Here is a 19,255-nt window from a genome sequence, read left to right as displayed (position 1 = left end):
GCTAAAACTGCAAGGGAAAAAAAAAAACCAAACCCAAAGAAAAAAGTACTTCGGCTATGATAAAGAAATTATGAAAACCCTGAAAATGTCTATCTCCAAAGCGACCATCGCTTTGACAAGGGATTAATTCAAGCTACCACGTAACCAATAGCGTTTTGACAATATTTTGAAATAGTGGTAGATTTTAACCTTAACAATGATGGCATTAAATAAACTGACTCCGAAGAAGACAATATTGACCTCCAGCCCTGCACGCTGCCGTTAGGAAGAGCAATCTGCGAACTGCAGGCCCTGCGGCAGGACTTGCCACCGACGCGGAGACATCTGCTCCGCTCCACCTTGGCCAACAACGCAGTCGGAGCTCCTTTCTTTGCAAAAGAAAAAGGAAAATCATTAGTTTTCTGTAAAAACTTTCAAGTACATCCAGGAAATCAGTCCATTCTTAATTACATCTATTCTGTCAGCTAAAAAATAAGACTAAAAATATCCTTCGAATTGGCAGGGTATTCCTCATTTTGCAATACTAGCACACAAGCGTAGAGTAGCTCAATGATTTAGGACATACGACATACAGTTGTAGGATTTACAAGGTCTGTGACAGAGAACATACTGTAAGATAACATGAACAAACCTTGAAATCTTGATTCAGAGACCACGATCTAATTTAATTTTTAAAGGACAGTGATAACAATTTGCTTTATGTATGTTCTCTTCATTACATATTTTTAAAGACGTTATGACACTTTAGATCTCAAAATCTTTCCCTATAATATAAACAATGGTAATATAAAATATATATACATATGACTTCTGTCCATGACATGCCAATGATATTAAAGCAGAGGGTGCTTATCTTTGAAGAAAGCACCTTTCTGTAAGAAACAAAAATGACCTTCCAGTCTCCAAATCCACCGAAGACGACAATCACTGCTGCAGCCAGGGCAGCCCCGTGACACCTGGGCATGGTTTAACAACAACCGCCTTCCGAGTGAGTATCCTTAACAAACTGAAATGAATGAGCATCTTTTAAAACTATTTTCTTCAAATAAAAAAAAAAGGTGTATGTTTCCAAACTTATTAAAGAGTTTAATCACTGCTAAATGTAACATACATTTTCTGACCTCAGTCATAAGCTTTCAGTGCTTCAGCACTGAAGCCACTGGCACGTACAAATTACTCTATACGCTACTTATTTTACTTTGAAATTGAATAGTTCTGTAATGTCAGAACAAATAAGAAGACTTTATGCAAAAGTTTTATTTCGTAAGACAAGTACCGCAGGCTGACTCAAAGCAACATCTACTTTTTTGTTTATGTCTCCTACTGGTTCAAAAGGAATAAACAAAATATCTTTCCCATTTACTGTCACTTTCACGGGAAATTATATTTTATTTTTAACCTTACTTTCCTTGTAATGCCTTCACAAACAAGACAAGAAAAAGGAAATACTCTTTTATTATTTCTTCCCCATGGAGCAACTTCTCTCTCCAGCTTCTCCAATCAACCACCAAACAATAAATGCAAAGAAAACCCAACAGCTGCCTCCCCCAGACCACGTACGCGAAAAAAAGGAAAAAACAATAGTACTGAAAATGGCTACAAATGACAAGGTTCAAGCCTGGGTACACGGCTGCACAGGAGTGTCAGAGAGGTTGGGTTTTACCGGCGTCAGCTGACGAGTTTCTGCGTTTGTCCTGGCCGTGCCCCATCAAAACCTCTACAAACACCAAGTGCTGGAGCGCTGGGTTTGATTGGGGATGAAAGGACTTGTACTAGAATCCTCTTGAGGGGTGTTTCAGTAACAGCCGCCACCAAGAATAAAAGAAAAAAAAAGTCATAATTGTCACTTGGACCTCTCCCCGCCGTACAAAAGAGTGCGAAAGCGCCGTCTCCCCCATGGGCCCCGGTGTGGGTGGCACTGCCCTCCGCCGGCACCGACCCTCCCCAGGGAGTGGAGCGGAGGGGTTGTCAGCCCCGGGGACCCTCCCCGCGCGCAGTCGGCGGGGAAGTGGCTCCAGCCCAACTGGCCCCACTGGCCCAAGGGCTGGGGCTCCCTGCCGAGATGTGGGCTGTACCGGGGGAAGCAGAGCCCAGGCGCTCAGCTGACAGACAGACCAGCAAACAAAGGTCGAGAGTGAAAAAAAAACCCAAGAATCGGACAAGGAGACCTGGTTTGCAACCACGGACTGGTGCTAATGCTGAAAAACACTCTCACTTGTCATTTGGAAACCACACACCACAGGATCTTGGGGGAGGGCACGTAGAATAAAGGAATCGGGTTTCATTTGCCCTCATAAACAATACTGAAGTATTTGCAAGAAAGCATTTTCATTATTCAGCAGCCAGGTACAGGCTCCTCCGCGGGTTTAGGCACTGGGAGATAATATGTTCCTTAGTTATTGGTAAGAGCACCCCTGCAATACGGCCTTTGTCCTGTTAACGATAACTGCATTTCTAGACATGTCACGCGAAAGAGGCAGCGCTCTTGAGGCGATTTACTAATGCGAGAATAAAACTGTCAGGTTGAAGTCAATAAAATTTTTAAGGAGCGTTCACACTTCATGCCCAGTGATTTCATGCAACGCAGCGTGCGGCAGTCGCTAATGCGTAGGTAATCAATGGGGAATCAGGAGACCGGTGTCTTTCCTTTATGGCCGTCTTTGCCATCGGCTCCCCACCCCTGCTCTGCACAACGCTTCAGAGCAAAGACTCTCTGCAGAGCGACTCAAGGAAAACACCCCTACCTGATCCCATTCATGCAGCTCCGGAAAACTCTTCCCGTGGAGAATTGCCAGACTGCACAAACGTTTAAAACAAGCATTTAAACCAAAATGTCACGCCTTTGGTGATCACACCAGGGAACAGAGGGGTTTGGGACCAGCTCGCTACTTTTTCAAAAGGCATGTGAGGTTTTTCTTTTAGTTTGGCAAATTTACACACACAAAAAAATATGGTGTAGCTTAAATACAGGTCAAAATGTGCACGTGTTGTGGCTTCTACGTTGTTTACAAGATTCCTCACTGTAACGTTTGTGGAGTGTGCAGATGGCACTGTATTTTGGAGGTTTCTTGTTCCTAAATCACTTTCTAAAGCATACATAAGACATTTATGAACGCAGGCGCCTACATATTCCTGTCACTCCAAGCTGGGGGTTGTCAACAGAGCTCAGTATCGCACAGGAGCCTTCTCCCTTTCTCTGTCTCCTCTGCCAGATGAGCTCATCTCCCAGATGAAGTGGGTTTTGTTACTACGTGGGCACTTGGAGTCGCCAGAATGACTCTGCTTCACCTTCTGCAACCTGTTCTGCAATAAAGAACTAATGCAAGTGATAAAAAGACACTGTCAACTGTGATTTGGAAACCAGACTACTACACGGTATTAGGGAAAAGAAAAAAGAATAATAATTTGGGTCCTCTAAGATTATGCTCTTTGTCATAGAATCATAGAATCACAGAATCATAGAATTGCTGAGGTTGGAAGGGACCTTTAAGATCATCGAGTCCAATCTTTAACCTACCCTGACAAGAGCCACTTCTAAACCATGTCCCTAAGTGCCCCATCTACCCTTTTTTTAAACACCTCCAGGGATGGTGAATCCACCACCTCCCTGGGCAGCCTATTCCAATGTTTAATAACCCTTTCAGTGAAAAAATGTTTCCTAATATCCAATCTAAACCTCCCCTGACGTAACTTGAACCCGTTTCCTCTCGTCCTATCACTTGTCACCAGGGAGAAGAGGTCAGCCCCCATCTCTCTACAACCTCCTTTCAGGTAGTTGTAGAGGGTGATAAGGTCTCCCCTCAGCCTCCTCTTCTCCAGGCTAAACAACCCCAGCTCCCTCAGTCGTTCTTCATAAGGTTTGTCCTCCAGACCCCTCACCAGCTTCGTAGCCCTTCTCTGGACACGCTCCAACACCTCAATGTCCCTCTTGTAGCGAGGGGCCCAAAACTGAAGGCAGTACTCGAGGTGGAGCCTCACCAGTGCCGAGTACAGGGGGATGATCACTTCCCTAGTCCGGCTCACCACACTATTCCTGATACAGGCTAGGATGCTGTTGGCCTTCTTGGCCGCCTGGGCACACTGCTGGCTCATATTCAGCCGGCTATCAACCAACACCCCCAGGTCCTTTTCTGCCGGGCTGCTTTCGAGCCACTCTGCCCCAATCCTGTAGCGCTGCATGGGGTTGTTGTGACCCAAGTGCAGGACCCGGCACTTGGCCTTGTTGAACCTCATACCATTGGTCTCAGCCCATCGGTCCAGCCTGTCCAGATCTCTCTGCAGAGCCAACCTACCCTCAAGCAGATCAACACGCCCGCCCAGTTTAGTGTCATCTGCGAACTTACTGAGGGTGCATTCGATCCCTTCATCCAGATCATTGATAAAGATATTAAAGAGAACCGGCCCCAGCACCGAGCCCTGGGGGACACCACTTGTGACCAGACGCCAACTGGATTTAACTCCGTTTACCACCACTCTCTGGGCACGGCCATCCAGCCAGTTTTTTACCCAGCGAAGAGTACACCTGTCCAGGCCATGAGCAGCCAGTTTCTCCAGGAGGATGCTGTGGGAAACAGTGTCAAAAGCTTTGCAAAAATCCAAGTAGCTAACATCCACAGCTTTTCCCTCATCCACTAAGTGGGTCACCTTATCATAGAAGGATATTAGGTTTGATAGGCATGACCTGCCCTTCACAAACCCATGCTGACTGGGCCTGATCACCCTGTTCTCCTGCATGTGCCGTGTAATGGCACTGAGGAGGATCTGTTCCATGACCTTCCCAGGCACCGAGGTCAGACTCACTGGCCTGTAGTTCCCCAGATCCTCCTTCCGGCCCTTCTTGTGGATGGGTGTCACATTTGCCAACCTCCACTCAGCTGGGACCTCCCCGGTTATCCAGGACTGCTCATAAATGATGCAAAGTGGCCTGGTGAGCACCTCCGCCAGCTCCTTCAGTACCCTTGGGTGGATCCCATCCGGCCCCATAGGTTTGTGCACCTCCAGGTGCTGAAGCAGGTCCCTCACTGTTTCCCTTTGGATTACAGGGGCTTCATTCTGCTCCCCACCCCTGTCTTCTAGCTCAGGGGTCTGGGTGCTCAAATCACAGATTTGAGTAAAATTGTGTCAAATGCACAACATTTTATGTGGTGATGTTAAAATACCTGTGCAAAGAAGGTACCTTGTTATGTGACTCAGCCCACTCTAGATTTTGCACTGCTGAATCGTTTGGGTTTTAATCAGAATGACAGAGGGGTTAAATCATGACGACAATGAATTTAAATGCCTCCCCAAAACCTGGGATACCTTACCAACTATACGTTTCACCAGGAATAACAATAAATTTGAAACCTGATTTTCTTTTTCCAATAAATTAGTTCCACAATAGTAATTCAAGGAATCTCTTGAGTAGGGAAAGAAATGTTATAGCCTAGGACGTATACGTGTGAAACAACATCGCTTCTATATGTAAGGATTAAAAAAAAAAAAAAATTAAAAAAATGAAAAAAAATTAGAGGAAGTAATTTTTACATATTCCTACAGCAGGTACTACTCCTCTTATAACCACTTTATATTAATGAACTGTACATTAAAATATTCCAACATCCCACATTAAATACCACGAGTCGCAGACAGTCACCAAAACTGGGGCAGCCCCGTGCGCCGGAGCAGCGCTGAGTCCAACGGCAGATGGCTGGTAGGGAACCCCACTCCCAGAGCCTTCTTGGGAGCAGCCTGGCAAGGGGGCAGGTAGGAGAGCCAGGCCGTGCCTTCAGGGCAGCAATCTGGACAGCTTTCTTCATCACGCCAAAAGAAGCGGAATCCACCCGGGGAGCGGGGTGCATAGAGCAGCCCTGCCCAGGACGGCGGCCGCCTCTGCCCCTCCAGCCTACTGCGACGTGGGAGGGATGCATCACAGCTCATCCCTAACAGGGAGCTTCTGAACACACGGGGCATTCAGAGAGAACCGGGTTGGGTTCGTTACATCAAAACGTTTAATTTTGCATTCTTAAATGGAAAACAGGACACTTCTCACATGGCGGGGGTTGGTTCTGAATTACAACAGCTCTTACCTGATATTGGCTTCCCTCTTTAAATTGATTATAGTGCAGCATCCTTTGTATTCGATTTGTCATCCTAGATTAACAGCAGAGACACACGTGGGAGTGGGGGGAAGAGAAAAGCTAGCACTAACCATTCACAAAATACAACGCACAGCGTCACGTTTTAAAGAACACAACTTACACAGGCACAGAACTCAGCCAAAGTTACACAAACAAGAAACTTCCAAAAGCTTTATACAATTATAAATGCAACCTCAACCGTTGACAGACGTCCCACAGAAAAATTAACACATTTTTAAATTTAAATTAAAATTATTAAAATATTAAATTAAATCCCACCTCAGTATCAAGAATACTTTTAGTAACTATAGTGAACCTCTCTGATCACATTAAGAACTCCTTGTGTAAGAAGTTTAGGTTAGACATTAGGAGGAATTACTTTACTGAAAGAGTGGTCAGGCACTGGAACAGCCTGCCCAGGGAGGGGGTTGAGTCACCATCCCTAGAGGCGTTTAAGGAACGTCCAGATGTGGCACTTCAGGGCGTGCTCTAGTGGAAGAGATTGTAGGTTGTTTGGTTGGACTCGATGATCTCAAAGGTCCTTTCCAACCATGAAGATTCTATGATTCTACGGTTCTATAAGTCCCAGGTGTGTTACAGTTTCAGAACGCAATGACTTTTAATACCAGTGGCATTTTTTATGTTCAGGTGGACACTTCAAAATCTGTTCGTAGATGTAACACATTAATTGATTTATTGCTGTAGGTAAATAAATTGCTTAAAAGCTATTCCTTCAAAAATACAAGAAAATTTCCCACAGTGAATATACATAAATCATGTCAGTACGCATGTTTATCATACACAGCATTTTTTCCACACGAGCCTTTCTTTTCAGGATTTTGACATTTGCTTGGTTAATGATTTGTAGATAAAGGCAAAAAAGCCAGCTGCGGGAAGAGGAACACCCGGAGAGTGCGCCCATTTGCATGTGCAGCTACAGAAGAACAAAAAGGTCCTTAGCCTCAGGTGCTCTGCACAACTCCCGTTCTGATAGAGTCCGTTTCGGTAACAGTTCTGCGCCCATCTGGTTAGTACTGCTAAAGGCGGCACGTTCATTTATACTGAGCAGTCCGGTGGAGCTGCCCGACACCGAAACACCCAACGAACCCTCTAGATCAGGGTGAGCCCCATCCTCAGCTGCTCCGTCTCAGGGGAGCAGAGTCCTTCTGCAGGGGGAGCCGGACCCTGCTTTGTTCGGCGCCCGCCCGCTCCACAGGCAGTTTACCGCACGGAGAAACCACGGGGACGGGAATTTCTGACCCACTTAGGCAGAGGTTTGGAGATAAAAAGGAACAGGCGGAGGAAGAGAGGAGCATTTATTTCAGCTTGTCAAAATGGCTTCATTAGATTTTTGGTTATTCGGAGTAATGAAAGAAGGTTTGGGAGCATTAGGGTAAAAGAAGAAACCTGATTCCCCTGCTCCCCTCAGAATAACATTTGCAACCACTATACCAACATTATCGCACTTTTCACAGTATGCATGTAGCATTCCTTTGTATCACATTTGCAACTACATACACAGAAAAACACACCAAGAAACACATTCAGAAGATGCAAGTTGCAAAGTATATGTCACCTACTCTGCACCGGGAACACAAAACTGCTCCTTTGAGCTTAGGAACAACAGGGCTGTGAGACGCTGACCTACCCAAGCGTCCCGGAAAGCTGGAGCAGCAAATAAATAAATAAAGAAATACTAATTCATTTTTATTTTCTCAGGAAAGGTAAACCAATTTCAGTCAACTATTATTAACTCAAGCTTTGATTCTACAAGTAATAGAAACTGAAGCAGTAGGGAAATGGAAAAGGGAAAGAAAGAAAAGAGCAAGACAGACAATGAATCTCCAGCTCAATTTCTTTGTGCGGTGCTTCCACACTGGGGGGGCGAGGAACAGCCCCAACAAGGACAACCAACAGCAAGAACCCGTGCCCGACATTCTAACACGGGTGCTTACCAGAACGACAGGCTGGGCTTGCAAAACTACCAGCGAACAAAGCAAGCACTGCAGCTAGGGGTGCAGGAATTCAGGGGCAATTAATGGCTCTATGTACACATAAAACACAGCATGTGCACGTGTTCCATAAAGCAACTTACGTTCTCAGTGAACCAGCTATGAAAACGCAGCACTCCGAATTCCGCAGAGAGCAAACTACGGCCAAGTCTCGCGATTCCTTCCTGAACTGCTTGTGAACGCACACGTTCCTTCAGGGAGCAGGAACTATCATGACTAAGCTAACCCACGGAGGACAAGCTAAAGCCAAGGCTAATATTGAAAATACCTAATAATGTTATTCAAAATACAATCCTTGAATATATTCGGTTGTGCCATACATTTATCTAGTGTTGGGTTTTCCCTTTGAATGGACATAGTTACCATCCACATCGTTGATATCTGTCACAGAAGTACCTTGAAGAGAAGGCGAGAGACATTTTGCTCCCTTATCACCAGCATGGATCACAGTCTCTTATCCTAAAAATCTGTGTGACATTTTATAATGAGCTTTTCTGGTCTCCTTGAGGAGCCAACAGCCCTCCAACGTGCAATAAACACACTATTGCACATTATATAGCTTATCCCCTCATCTTTCCCCCTACATACTATTGCCTAAGTCTGGTAGGATGGGGACTATGGAGCTATGGAACCACATACCTCACCGATTCTTCAGTATTACTGTAATAAACGTGATGGATTTAATTATTTTAAAATAAATATGCTTTATTACTCATTAGACTTAAGAAACATTAAATCATATTTCACATATTACCTTTATCTACCTCATATTACTAAAACATTCCTTAAATCTTAATTCTTTTTAATATTCACTTCATTTTCTCCAGTCTTTCATGAGCATTAACTCATAAATAGTGCCAAAAATTTCTCCCCGACCATTTGAGCTCCATCTCCTCGCGGTCACTATGGGGCTGCCCCACCAGAGACACAAACCCTCTGGGGACCACCAACCTTCCCAGGGAGCTCCATCTCCTCCCAGTCACTGCGGGGCTGCCCCACCAGAGACACAAACCCTCTGGGAAAAGCTCCGGCTATAGGAGTCTCAGCCTGAGCTCTTTATGAACGCTGGCACCAGCTGAGAGCACAGAGCACGCATCTTTCATAGAATCACAGAATTGCCCGGGTTGGAAGGGACCTTTCAGATCATCGAGTCCAACCACCAGCCCAACCCTGCCCAAACCCCCACTACCCCGTGTCCCTCAGCACCACGTCTGCCCGGCTTTGAAATCCCTCCAGGGATGGCGACTCCACCACTGCCCTGGGCAGCCTCTTCCAATGCTTGACAGCCCCTTCCATGAAGAAATTGTTCCTAATGTCCATCCTAAACCTCCCCTCGTGCAACTGGAGGCCGTTCCCTCTTGTCCCATGGCCTGTTCCTTGGGAGAAGAGCCTGACCCCCCCTGGCTACCCCCTCCTTTCAGGGAGCTGTAGAGAGCGAGAAGGTCTCCCCTCAGCCTCCTCTTCTCCAGGCTGAACCCCCCCAGCTCCCTCAGCTGCTCCTCACCAGACTGCTTATTTCTATGAAATAAACTCACTGTAACAACAGCAACAAAAGACAGGAATTTCACATTCCATATTTGTTTCTGGTTTTTTTTCAAATGTAAGCTTAGCCGGTGACTGTGACAAGAGACATGAGATCTTGTATGCAAGCCGCTGCAGAAAAAGCCTTGTTCTTATTTGATTATTTGTATGGATTTCATCTGCATTACAGTAGGTTTAGTGGAAGAGGTTTAGTGGAAGATCCAAATGAAAACACCAAATGTCTAGATTATAACTGTTCATTCTGTTCAGAAAAACACTTCTGTAAATCTTACAAAGAGTAGAAAACTCCATCTTCAGAGCAACCAGCAGTCTCTAGTTGGTGATAACAGCAGCTGCTGCTCCACCGCGCCTGGCCTTTGCAGCAGATTGCTTGGGAAACAAGTATTCAATGGCAAAATAAAAGCACATGACTGATTGTTCAGCTCTATTCACTGAGGGTGTATTAATATTCCTGTACTGTGAGGCATACCACGAGGCAAAGACAATGCATTATAATCGTAGAAAAGATAACTAGAGATTAATAAAGCACACTTATCATCATTCACTTGCCATTTATAATTAATCATCCAACAGTATTAACAAAACTTGAATTTTAAACCTGGTTATATCATTAGTATGGAAGTATAAGGAAAACAAGATTTAAGTCTAGAGAAGTTCGGTTCAAAGAGAGATTAAGCAACTTCTAATAATACAGCATTTTAGGCCTATGTTTTAAAACAATTCAAATTTATTCATATTATCTGTCTTTGCTTCCTCGATGTCAAGTCACTACGTTTCTCTTTGGTTATTACCCAGTGTATAATTTCTGTACTCTTGTCCTTCTCTGATCTTATAGCAAAGATTACACAGAGACGGGGCACAAAACTCCCTTTTGAGGGACAAAGATCAGCGGCACAGAGTCCAGTTGGAGGCCTGTAACGAGTGGTGTCCCTCAGGCGTCAATACTTGGGCCAATTTTGTTCAATATATTCATTAATGACCTAGATGAGGGGACAGAGTGTATCCTCAGCAAGTTTGCTGATGATACCAAGCTGGGAGGGGTGGCCGACACTCCGGAGGGCCGTGCTGCCATCCAGCGTGACCTGGACAGGCTGGAGAGCTGGGCAGAGAAGAACCTAATGAGGTTCAACAAAAGCAAGTGTAGGGTCCTGCACCTGGGAAGGAAGAATGCCAAACACCAGTATAGGTTAGGGGCGGACATGCTGGGAAGCAGCTCTGAGGAGAAGGACCTGGGGGTCCTGGTAGACAGCAAATTATCCATGAGCCAGCAGTGTGCCCTTGTCGCCAAGAAGGCCAATGGCATCCTGGGCTGCATAGGGAAGACTGTGGCCAGTAGGTCGAGGGAGGTCATTCTCCCCCTCTACTCTGCACTGGTGAGGCCACAACTGGAGTACTGTGTCCAGTTTTGGGCTCCCCAGTTCAAGAGGGACAGGGAACTACTGGAGCGAGTCCAGCGAAGGGCAACCAAGATGATTGTGGGACTGGAGCACCTCCCTTATGAGGAAAGGCTGAAAGAGCTGGGACTCTTTAGCCTGGAGAAGAGAAGGTTGAGGGGGGACCTGATTAATGTTTACAAGTATCTAAAGGGTGGGTTTAAGGAGGACGGAGCCAGGCTCTTTTCAATGGTTCCCAGCGACAGGACAAGGGGCAATGGGCACGAGCTAGAACATAGGAAGTTCCGTTCAAATACATGGAAAAACTTCTTTACAGTGAGGGTGACGGAGCACTGGAACAGGCTGCCCAGGGAGGGTGTGGAGTCCCCTTCTCTGGAGATTTTCAAGACCCGCCTGGATGCAGCCCTGAGGGATGTGCTTTAGGCAATCCTGCTCTAGCAGGGGAGTTGGACTAGATGATCTCTAGAGGTCCCTTCCAACTCTGAAGATTCCGTGATTCCGTGATTCCGTAAAGATGTCAGGACAAAGCCCCCATGCCCCTTTGGAAGGTAAGGCACGTGTCCCTGCTAGTCCTCTCCGAACTACGTGTAATCTCCTTGTAGTGTCCGTTACATCTATAGCTGGAACTACACATTATTGCTTGTACAAAATACAGGAGCTCATTTTTATAAGCACTTTATTTTCCCACTTTAGCAGAGACACATCCTGTAAGACGGAGCGGGAAATAAAACGATTTTTCTAATTTTATTACTACTCTCTTTAGCACACTATATTCTTAAAAGACATTTCTTTAATTTCAGCAGTCCGGATGTAGATGAAGGCAGTATTTACCGCAAGCCTATGAAACAACAAAAAGGTACTTTTTCCTTCCACCTGCACTGAGTCAAGAAACATCTGCTGCCACCCACTACAAGCGGAAGAGGAATTACATACTGGCGTCGGACTGGTTTCTGCTTGGCTCCTCTGCAAGGACGCAGAGGAGAAGCAGGGGAATATTCTGGTTTGCCAGTGTTCCTTTTTCATCTGCCAGGTGCTAGAAGACATCACCATCACTGCTCTCTCAAAGGTTATTCAATATTCTCATTGCCGCTAACTGAGCCGGCGGAAAGGACTGGGATAAACCACTGAGCCGAAGGGACAGACACAGAGACTCTACAGGAAAAAGAGTAGATCCCTCCTGGAGTTTTGCTCTACAAGGGCACGGAGAGGGCAAAAAGCAGAAATGATGAGTCTGCCTCCAACTCAGCTGGCCCCAGCAGTTCTGCTGTCTACCTGCGTCGCTCGCTAAACTTTCTTGCTGCAGAGCTCTGAACCCCAGGAATGGTTTCCAGACAAGAAAATCTAAGAAAGATGCTACTTTTTGCAACGGAGCCGCCTCCTTCATGCAATGTGAAGTGAGACTGAAGCAAAGCTGGAACCTTTCTGGCTTTTCCAGAGCATCCTGTGAAACGCAAAAAACCCAGCAGCTACGGGAGTATCTCGGGGGGACAGGAAAAAAAAAGAGAAGAAAGTTCTGTGAGCCACCTAGACCAAAGTTAGATACTACACCATTATCATGATAAGTAACACAGTACAAAAAGCTAGCAAAAACTGTTACCAATTTCAATTAAATAAAATGTTCATTGGCAACCAGGTAAAAGAGATGCAGAACAGTGTGTCTATTCTGCGCTTTTGTTTTTTTATCATAAAATTGTCATGGGTAAAATAATAATAATAAAAAATGATCCTATTGCAATTAAACATCGAATTTAAAAGGAGTTTGCAACTACTACGATGTTCTTTTATTCTACACTGCTTTATTCTACATTACTTTACCCATCAAGGCTGAAAAGTCTTTTTTTCATTTGTCCAATGAGAGGTGATAGATTTCTATTCAACAAATCTTTTCCGAAGGTGTGTTTTTTTCCACTAAATAGTTTTCTCCTGGCACAAAAGTGAAAGACTGTAAACTCCTTTCGAGAGATCACTTGAAGTTAAAATACAAAACAGAATAACAACAACTCCGTTATTTTCAGGGGGGAATTCACAGGCATGACAACTCAAAATGAATACGCTTCTTAAGCAGGTTACCACAAACTTCTCCACAAAAGAAAAATACAAAAAGGGATTACGAAAGTGATGTGTAGAGAGACCAGATATCCCAAGTTTCCCTATTAAATGTGCTCCGTCTGTTTTGGGCATGGCTTCTGTACCCGCTCAGTGTTGGCTGTTTATTTACCAAAACGCGGTCACATAAGCTGGATGAAAGCAGAGTTTTCCCTACTTACCAGAAGTTTAGCTTTAAAGAAAACCCAAAACTTCAGGATGAAAACCTCTCTTTTAAGAACTGCATTGACTTAAGAACCAATGCATTTTTGAAGGGTGAAATTCACTTGTCCGTGGAACACCAGTTAAAGGACACAAACGCCAGTTTGTACAGGCTGTGAATCTCATTTTATCCCGAGGACAAAAGCTCAGGTCCAGAGAGTCTGAATGTATTTGTGTTCCTGAGCCCTCCGGTTCTGGAGGCTTACAGACAGTCAATAGAGAAACAAAGATGAAACGGGGACATAGTGGAATTTAGGTCACCTGGATTTACACGCAAAATCCCAGTTTTGCGAGCTGCTGCGGGCCACCCTGATGACTTTGAGAGCTCAAGCCCAAGGACAAGGCTGTTTCGGCAACAAGTAGACGAGTGATCCACCAGAGAAATGACATTTTCCCTAAATCAAATACTTTGCGTTAACCTATGGAGAGAGAACACTTGACTGTGGGGTCGCTCCGGGCACACTGCCTGCCCCTCTTCACCGCCAATGCCTCTCAAAGGCAGCTCCATGGCGCGGCCACACAATAGCTCAAAAATGCCCGACCATCTGCCACACAATTCGCACCCAGCTTTGAAGGGAATTATAGTCATTTTTTTAAGTCTCCAATTTTAATATAATTTACATTATAGACTTTTAAGGTCAAGGACTATACTACAATATTTCATAGAATTTCTTTGACTTTTTTTTAAATGTACAATACAACTCCAGTCATTTCAAACCATTAAAAAAAAAGGAAAATAAATTAAAACAACTAAGATTTACCCCATAATATTTTTTCTATGCTAAAACACCCTTAAAACAAAGGGATTCATTTGCAGAATTTTTCATAGCTAGGAAACTATATGACCCTAACTCATTCCATTTAAATGACTTATGAAAAAATACAAATCTGTGGAACTATGTCCCGTTCCTTTTCCCCAGTAAATTTGGTGTGCCACTTCTATCAAGGGCAGAGCTCTCATTTTCAGCCTAGTGCCTGAAGCAATTACTGACCTAGGAACAAAGACTTCTAACGCTAAATCAAAATGTAATTTTAGGCAAATAAATTCCATACTTAAGAAAGAAAACACTCGTGATCTTTATACATTGCTGTTTAAGCAGAGTTACTGTCCAGAACTGACTTAATTGGTCAGGATACTAGTATGGTTTTGATCGAAAATAATTCTTCAAATATTGGGCAAGGAAGAAGAGCAAAGGAAAGGGCGGTGTAGTATATTAACACCCATTTAACGAGCAAAGGCAAGTCGCAGATGCATATTCACACAGACGGGGAAGGGTGCTCAGCAGAAAGGGCTCGACCAGGCAGCCAGGAGCTGGGGTTCTTCTTGGTGACTGGGGGCTTCGAAGGGGAGGTGAGCTCTGCTCGGGTGGGCTTCCAAAGGCAGGGCCATGAGGGATGTCTCCTCTGGAGCTACCAGTCACCTAACAGAACTGGTCAGCAGGATCTTCCTCTGAATCCCCCCGGGCACGGTGGAAAGCTAGAAGGGAGGTTGTCTTTCCTCTTTGGCACCTTCCAACCAGATGAAAGGAACTACCTGAAGTGATCCTGAAATATCTAAAAATTCTACTTTTTTTGTCACGTTCTTCTAGAGACATTACTGAAACTCCATCAGGCTCAGGAGTTCTGTTCAGCAAGTCATTATCCGAGGCAGGCAGAGATCCTGAGGTTTCAATCCTATGTCCCCTCATATTTTCCATCTGTGAGTTGGAAAGGCAGGTTTCAAAACAAAGAAAAAGAACTACATCTGATGGCAGAAATGGCCACAGTTTCTACCCTGCTCAGAAAGAGCGCGATGCGGTTGTTCAGCTCCGGGGAATACCATCTGAGGATACGCAGCACAGTGGCAGACACGCTAAGTCGAGCACGAGCTATTCCCCTGCTCAACACCCCTCAGAGATGACATTTAAATTTAAAAGACTGTATAATCCAAAAAACCTTCCAGTGACTGTCAACTCTGACTAGAACCTCATTTTTTGTGTAGTACAGTGACGCTGATTAGAGTTATCAGATGACTAATGAAATCATGTCAAACGCACAACTGAAATAAAGTTAACTGGAGAGCCTAACTTTATAAAAAGATTAACTATTTATGAATGAATACCAGAAATTCCTCTCCAGATGTATTGGTTCCACAGCCAGCCCCCGCTGAACCTACTGATGGGGGGGATCAACCTATCGCCCACCTGTTTCTTTTTCTTTTCTCTGACACCTGGAGAGGCCCGAAGAACTGGAGCACATCTCCCCGCCGGCCTTTCTCACATCCCACCCCACAGGCAAATTCTGGCTTGTGACATTCTCCTCTTTCACTGTCATGCTGACGACACTAAGCTGTATTGCCCTCATGATCGTTTCCTTTCAAATATATTCCTGGTTCTAGAAAATTGAAATATCTCTGCCCATTAATTATTTATGCATTAATGCTTGGCATACATTGAAAATAAATACACATAAATCTTCCAAAAGACCATTTTGTTATGCTTTCTTTTTTTACGCAATCTACCTGGAAATAAAGTTGCCCATAAATTTAGAGACAGCATAAGAAACATTTTTTTCTTGTGGGAAAAGATATTTACTTATGAGAAACACTGCGAGTCCTGGATTGCCAAGTAATCCTTGGAGTCACAAAGCAACCGTTCAACTGTATTTTGACGTGAGTGAAGACTGAAAAAGTTCAGAATTTTGTTTTCAAAGGAAAAGTTTGCAACAAGCCATCTCAACTTGCCTTTGATATTCTACAAACACCAGCTCGTTTCTGCAACAAAGGAGCACTTTGCTCACAATACCGAACCGCGTGCACCTGCTCAAAGGGTTTGAAGTAAGAACTGCTTTTATTCCCCTCAAATTTGTCCAGAATAAAGAAGATAAAACCGCACCTTCTAGAAGCATAAGCACAGGACTAGCTGTGTGCTAACGGCGAGTCCAAGGAATCCACCATGACTCCACTGTGCAGTGGAACTGGCACCTGGATAATGATGACAATAATGAACCGGCGATGCTTGCCCGGCTCCGCCTGGGCCACACCGCATTAGCAACCCGGTGCCACCAAGCCCGCAGGACACCAGCAGCATCAGCCTCATCCCATGAGATCCCTACGAGAGAGACGGGAGGATCCTCTGCCTTACCAGTAACGACGTGAGAGCCCGCGGGCACGGCTGGGGTCAAAGCAGACTCACCCGCCAGAGCACACTTCCACCCTGTGGGTTAAACGCTTCAAGGAGTGGACGCGCCATCCCCGCTTGCTCCTCAGTTTGCACCCCGCAGTACTTCATCTCAATTTAAAGTTCTTGAATGCTCTTGCATCAAGTACCAAATGAAAAGTATTTGTTGGATCCACGGGCAATGGATCATTGGCAATACTCCTGTAGAAGTCAGTGAGACACAGTGAAGACTGTTTACCGGGACTCCCCAAATTTAAATAAGTGGTTAAAATTAGGATCTCATATCACCCTCACAGAAGAGAGAAGTCTTTAGGGGGCATTTTATTAAGCAGATAGCATATGACTATCTCTGCTGAATGTGTATATGACACTCGATATCTGCTGAAAACAAAAAGCTACACAAACGTATTCGGTAGAAAACATTCATTCTTCGCACAGAAATTCTGAGTTTGTCCCCTCACTTCCAAACGCCTACAATGCCTCCTTGCTTGAAAACTGCCAGCAGGCAACAGCCCGCTCTCCTGTTCCCTGAAAACGCTCAGCAGACGTCGCTGTGCTCAATCCAAAGCACCAAGAGCATCAGGCTTTCTGCCACGTGGGCACCCGGCTCCCCCAGCCGCAGAGGCTTCGAGGCGATGGGTTAGAGCCCCTCTGCCAGGCTGCCCCCAGCCTTCGCCACGGCACCTCCTCCTCCTCCCTGTGTGCCCAGTCCCCACCGAACCACAGACAGCACCGCCGCTGCCTGCGGCTTCACCGCGCCGCAGCCTGAACACGTGGGACCTACTCTGGGCCCCACAACCTTTTGTTCCCAGTAACTGTTATTTATTCTTCTTCCACCAGGCAATAGAACAGGTAACAACTACAGCTGTATCAGCTAAAAGGACTTTAGTACAGTACCAAATGAACATCTAAATTATTTCAGGAGCTGCAATCTTTGTAATGATCATAAAATGTATATTATAATAAAATGTAAAGTGTATCATATAATAAAATGTGTAGTTACTGTAATTCATAAAGTCTATCATTTTGATTACCATATTTTCTTACGCCGGGTGTCTGTTGTATTGCATTACCTTTTTATGAAAGCATTATACGACCAGCCGGCCGTGGGCGGTACAGACACGACACATCAATAAGGAAAGACTCTGCACCTTTGTGTATGGAAGTATGTGAGCACCATACGCCATACCTACACTACACAGCACACGCACACACACACGTCACATACACATCATTATTCTCACATATCCACCTTACAAATTACTAAAACGGCCCCTTTTTCTCACCCGGTAATTATTACCACTGAAAACTAAGCGAACTGCACGTGAGAAACAAGCACCTGCACACAGAACAGAATACCCTTCTCCACTTGATGTCTCTGACTAGTGAAGGTTCTGCCACTTAGGCAACCAAATCTCAGGGTTAATTTAAAGTACTGTCACTTCAGATTGAACACAACATCCTAAACTGGAAATGAACAACACTGGCAATGCCTTTGTTATATCTTAGCCCTCATTTGGCAGCGATGCTCCTTAAATAACACATCTTGTACACCTGCATGTACGATATCGACCACACCGATCTTGTCCTAGCAAAAAAAGTTGGCAGTGTTCTGAAACCTTTATCACCGTTATTTTTCCGCTTATCCAATATAAAAACAATTACAGACATTATAATCTCATTTCTCCACTATTTTCTCAAAAACAGGCACGTTTGGAAACTCTCCAAAGTTGTCCTGTTTGCAATATTCCTTTAAAATAATGGGACTGGGCCATGTCAAGTTTAAGCAGAGACTAAAACAAACGGAACTTCCGAGGAGTGTCAGTGCCCTGCAAGAACAGCTGCTCCAAGGGCCATTTAAGGCTCCTATGAAATTCATTGCAAGAACCCAGCGATTTGAGAAAATCAGAAATGTAAGAAATAAATGGCTATAAAGAATCATTTTAGCAATAATTGGTAATCCACTGATGGAATTCATAATTTACATTTTCACGCTGCAAATTGCACGGCACAGTTTTACACAGCTAGTAAAGAATGATGAGATCTTTTAACATACTTTATTAAGCATTTATTAACAAGATCTGCAAAAAAAAATTACTTCAGACTTAATGAGTTATTAACGTGATTTCAGATTTTCAAAGCTTTCATTATTTATGAGCTACCGAACCAACTCAGTCTTTCAATAAATTTTAAGATAAAAACAAACTCATATTATTTATATAAAATATGGAAAACATATATTTACAAACAAATAAATAAATAAACAAAAGGAAGCCCTTAAAATGGTAGGTCCTACTGATTTACATAAGACCTTGTTTTCCCTCACTCAGACCCTTACAGGAGTTAGGCTCCCAAGCTGGATTTAAAAATCAAGCTTCAGGTCTCTCGGGATGTGGCTCCCACGCGCCGAAGCCGCCCGCGCCTGAGGGTCGCTCGCTGCCCCCATGGAAGCCCAGCCCCCTTCAGACGTAACCTGCCCGTGCCCCAGAGCCATGGCTCAGTGCCGCTCCTGCTCTTCACTCCCCTCCCCGCGGGGTGAGGGAACACCAGCTATTTTTACCACCGAAGGCACATAAATATGTGAGTACATAGAATAGGGTGAGTCCTGAAAACCTTTTAAAATCCTTCCGCAAGCTGTGCTTTTCCAGGCAGTAGTTTACAATATAAGAGAAGCATTAGGAATGATTTTAAAGCCTATGTAAGGAAGGACTGTGCAGACTCAT

At 44.6% G+C, this 19,255-nt stretch overlaps 1 protein-coding gene across 2 annotated transcripts in view; it reads right to left on the bottom strand.

The window, feature by feature from the left end:
• Window positions 1-19,255, bottom strand: part of GALNTL6 (polypeptide N-acetylgalactosaminyltransferase like 6) — a 451,077-nt gene that overhangs the window by 379,836 nt on the left and 51,986 nt on the right. The window contains exon 3 of one of the 2 annotated variants that reach the window (XM_054204218.1): window positions 16,507-16,542. The exons of the other annotated variant lie outside the window; for it this stretch is intronic. Within the exon in view, the coding sequence (XP_054060193.1) occupies window positions 16,507-16,542 (36 nt within the window). The remainder of the gene's footprint in view (window positions 1-16,506; window positions 16,543-19,255) is intronic. 2 annotated transcript variants of the gene reach the window in all.

This window comes from Rissa tridactyla, chromosome 5 (genome assembly GCF_028500815.1).
Source record: "Rissa tridactyla isolate bRisTri1 chromosome 5, bRisTri1.patW.cur.20221130, whole genome shotgun sequence".
Lineage (NCBI taxonomy): Eukaryota > Metazoa > Chordata > Aves > Charadriiformes > Laridae > Rissa > Rissa tridactyla.
The sequence above is the reverse complement of the archived record's forward strand: the minus strand, read 5'-3'. Positions and strand labels throughout refer to the sequence as shown.